Here is a 4,478-nt window from a genome sequence, read left to right on the forward strand (position 1 = left end):
ATTAAACTAAATGAGGAGAGGAAAAAGATCATATAAGGCACACCAGGAACAAAGGGGCAAAACACAACTAAACCGGTCCATGATCCTGACATTTAACACCAACATTACAAAATCTATACATATATCCTTGTGACAAATTCCCTGTGTGACATATCCTTGTGACAACTTCCCTGTGTGACAACTATCTTATTGTAAAATATTCATTACATATACAATATCACTAATCTGATATAATATAATATAATAAAACTATATAGGCCTATAGTAGATTTGACTTTTTTAATTTTATAGAATTTGAAACAACGTGTCAATCGACCACATGTATAATGACTAAATTTTCCAAATATAGAGCACATAGAATGACGTTCACTGTGTTTGAGTGAGTGATGTCTCTCTCTCTCTCTCTCTCTCTCTCTCTCTCTCACTCACTCGCACGCACGCACGCACGCACACACACACGTAAATTCCTCGCATAGCGCTATTGGGGAAAGAGAATGAGAGGGAAGGAAGGGTGAAGATTCAATTTCTGTCAACAGAAGGAAACGCAGTCATTTTATGCCAGTAACAAAACTCTCTGCTTTACACTGCCTGCTATTCACTCTGGTCAGCTGATCGACTCTGGACTTTATCTGTGATTAAGAACATCTAATGGGATTAAAGAGGCTCAAGTTACCGATGCGTACAAGCGAACGGTCGTAGCCCGTTATAATAAATTGCATCAGACATGCATTGAGGGAACGCCTAAACTTTTTGACGGATCGATGTGCATAAAGGTGGATAAAACGTCCGACGTCTTGACATCCACGCACCCAGCTGAAGAAAAACGAAAGGAGTATGCTTAGGATAATATTTTAACTAGCTACTTGATATTTGTGGAGTTAAATCCTTCTACCACGTTTGAAGACGCAAACGAATCGAAACCGTCAGTTTCCTTTAAACAAGGTCAACTCATATAATTTATTATCCTTTACATGTGTGGGTTTCCCCTCAGACTCGACCATGAGTCAGTTTGACTGACTTAAATGCTGTTGAAGTTGAGCAGAAGGATAAATCCACCCATTACAGAATGCTGGAGTGAGGGTACTAAAGATGGCATCGGCGATATTTGAGGGCACATCCCTGGTGAACATGTTCGTGAAGGATTGTTGGGTTAACGGGATCCGCAGGCTCATCATTAGAGGAGAGGAAGAGGAGTTCTTTGAAATAAGGACTGAATGGTCGGACAGAAATATACTCTACCTGCACAGAAGCTCCTCAGATTTGGGAAGACTTTTAAAAAGACTCCTGGAGTGTTTCCCCGAAGACAGGCGAGATTTATTAAAGTCCCCTCTGATAGAAGGTAGGTGTCAGAAGTGTTATTCAATTCTACTCGAATAATCTTCTATTCTATTCTACTCTATTCTATTCTATTCTATTCTATTCTATTCTAATGTCATTACTGTACTTAAGTACCGTTTGTCGTTTACTCTAGTTATTTAATATTGTTGTTTACTTTTACGTGCTACATTTAAAAGAGAAAATGCTTTTGCATATAACAGCATTTCTGCAGAACCCTTTTGCCTCATCTGAGACTGCAACGCAATAAAAGTCTTTACTCGATTACACTTAATACTACTCTTCCCTACGCTTGAAAATCTGCTGTAATTATCTCAAGAAGCAATTTTAGCCAGATTAAAATGATTTTTGTTGATGTAACATAATGTAGTAAGGATTATTCAGTCATATTAAATAGTATTTAATGTAGAACAAAACCAGTTCATTTAGCACAAGGTTACCCAACAAGGAATAATGTGTACTTGTACTCTAATTTCAAAATCCAGATGTTTTCCACTGAAATTATCCACTGGAAGTAAACGTGTTTCTTTGTTTGGGAAAAAGGTTAAATTATTCTGCTTAATAATTCACACTGGACTAGATACAGTGACACACAAACCAGACCTATCATGTGGTTTCTTGGCTTTTGAAACAGATGAGTCAGTGAGTAACTAGAGCTTTCTGAATATAGAGCAGCCTTTTTTAGATTTCACATGCCAGGACAGGCCATATGACATATTGAGATTACATTGTTAAAGTAGACTTAAATTAAAGTAGACTTATATTACAGCCTCCGTAAAAAGTACCTATTTATACGGATTTACCCAAGACACTTATCCCAAAATTTAGTAGCTAGTATCCCAATGCAATTTCCTGAGAAATTTACTAAATGTTTCCTTCTATTGGATTGTAGCACAGCATGCAGTGCTAAAAAGTCAAATTGGCTCAAACTTTAAGTGTCCCATGAGGCACATATAAATGAGTCCTGCAGTTGTAGTTTGATTAATTATGATTCGTTTCTTCAGTCTACTGTTCTCTTTGTGATCAGTTTTGACAAATATCTTCACTGTGCAAGATGACTGTTAGGTTTGTGAAATTGAAACAATAGAAAAGGTATGGTTCATGTTTTTGTTTTTGTTAAAGATACCATTAATAATATAGATGAATGACTTGAGAACATCACAGAACTCTTTTAACCAGACCGGCTGGCATGCCATTCAAGGTTGGCATGATGCCTAGCACGTGTCATTCCCACAAAATTGTTTTGCATTGGTGCTTTTTTCTTTGTCTGTAGCAGGGGCGAGGCCAGAAATGTTTAAGTGGGTGGGCCTACATAAAACAAGGTGAGCAAAGTGTAGCATATTGAAACTGCATGTCAAATTGCCAACAGAAAAAAACAGCACAAAGGTTCATTACCCAATACTTCTAAAGCATTGATTAACATTAATGTTAATTTTAAAATGTACTAATACATTATTAAAATTAAAAGTTGTTAACATTTCTACTCAAGCTAACATAAATAACAATGAACAGTCGTGTTTTTATTAACTAACCTTAACAAAGATTAATAAATAAATACTGTAACAAATGTATTGCTCATTGTTAATGTTAGTTAATATATTAGCGTTAACTAAAGGAAGTTTATTGTAAAGCATCACCTCAGTCTGAGACAACAGGACTTCGCAGATGATCTCATAATCAAATGTCTCTGTCAGTTCATGTTCAAAGGAGAGTAAACATTGAGGACCATAGAAATGAGCGCAGCTGAAAATATGCAGTCTGTTGTGGAGAACAGTATCTAGCACAACGTTTATGTTTTTCCACAAAGGATGCATCTGTTTAGCTGATCAAACACTGTACCTATGCTCATATGATGCTTCAAAAACGTTTGGCTCAGAAGTTTCCAATCTATAAATCTATTACCTGCGAGTGGTCTGGCTTCATTTGTCTGGATTCATTGCTGAGACTTTCAATTGGGATATTCAATGTATTTTTTAAAGAATTGGTCTGATTTATGTTTGTTTCACTATTTTCAAAGTCAACTCCACAAACACACACATTTTACTATTAAGTCCTTATGTCATAAACATAACATTGTGTGTGGGAGTAACAGAAAATGACGAATCATCATTTTGACAAGCGTATGGTATGCGCCCATAGGAAGAGGGAAATTTGCCTGTAATTGAAACTGCATGTAATTGACCATGAAAACTCAAGTTTAATATTTTTTAAAACTAAATATATAAAGTTACAGTGAAATAAGATGTTGGTTATTATTATCGTTTAATACATTACATCCATTTGGAATATGACCAACTTCTCATTGGGTGGGCCACAGTTCAAAATGGGTGGGCCCATGCCCACCTGGGCCCACCCGTAGCTTCGCCACTGGTCTGTAGGCATCAAGGCAGAGTCAGTCTTGGAAACCATGTGCCAAATGACTTTTTTATAGTGGCTACATTGCCTGACCTTTATCCCTCAGACAGAAATAAGCATTCCCAACCTTTGAAAACAATATCACCAGCACCCCAGAAACAAGACAAGAAGGAAATTACTCACTTCCAGAATACTGACCCCACCCCTTTCCACCCCTCTTTCAGTGTTATTTTTTGTACCTTACTCTCTGTTGTCCAGATGTTATTGGATCTAGAGTTTGAGTCTGTGCTACTACTCAGGATTTTCTGTTTGTGTCAGTGTTGTACAAAAGTCTGTTTATTGTACCTTCTCTTCATTGTCCAATCCTATGCTGTTCAAAAGGCTCAATTTGCATACATTTAGTTGCATGTATGCAAAAATAGCCTTGAATTGATACCTATTTGGCTCATTCCGACTGCTTGTTTTTGAGTTAAAAAGCATCACCTTAGCAACAAGTGAGACATAGTAATAATGATTTTTATACTGTACAAACTGTATTTTTTCTATCCCCTTACCCTACCTCTAAACCTACCACTCACAGGAAACTTTCTGCTATTTTAGATTTTCAAAACACTTCATTCTATATGATTTATAATCTTTTTTCCTCATAAGGGCCAAAAATGTCCCCCATGGTCAAAATATACTGGCATTACTATACTTATACATTTGGTCCTCATAATGTGAGGAATACCAGGTATACACGTACACACACACACACACACACACACACACACACACACACACATGTT

General features: G+C 36.7%; 1 protein-coding gene across 1 annotated transcript in view; it reads left to right on the plus strand.

Annotated features, from left to right (window-relative positions):
• The first annotated feature begins 511 nt into the window (after positions 1–511).
• LOC107677401 (PX domain-containing protein 1) overlaps positions 512–4,478 on the plus strand; it is a 27,962-nt gene continuing 23,995 nt past the window's right edge. The window contains exon 1 of the mRNA XM_016472287.1: positions 512–1,339. Coding sequence (XP_016327773.1) covers positions 1,090–1,339 — 250 coding nt within the window. The 5' untranslated portion in view covers positions 512–1,089. The remainder of the gene's footprint in view (positions 1,340–4,478) is intronic.

This window comes from Sinocyclocheilus anshuiensis, unplaced genomic scaffold, assembly GCF_001515605.1.
Source record: "Sinocyclocheilus anshuiensis isolate Anshui unplaced genomic scaffold, SAMN03320099.WGS_v1.1 scaffold849, whole genome shotgun sequence".
Taxonomy (NCBI): Eukaryota; Metazoa; Chordata; class Actinopteri; order Cypriniformes; family Cyprinidae; genus Sinocyclocheilus; species Sinocyclocheilus anshuiensis.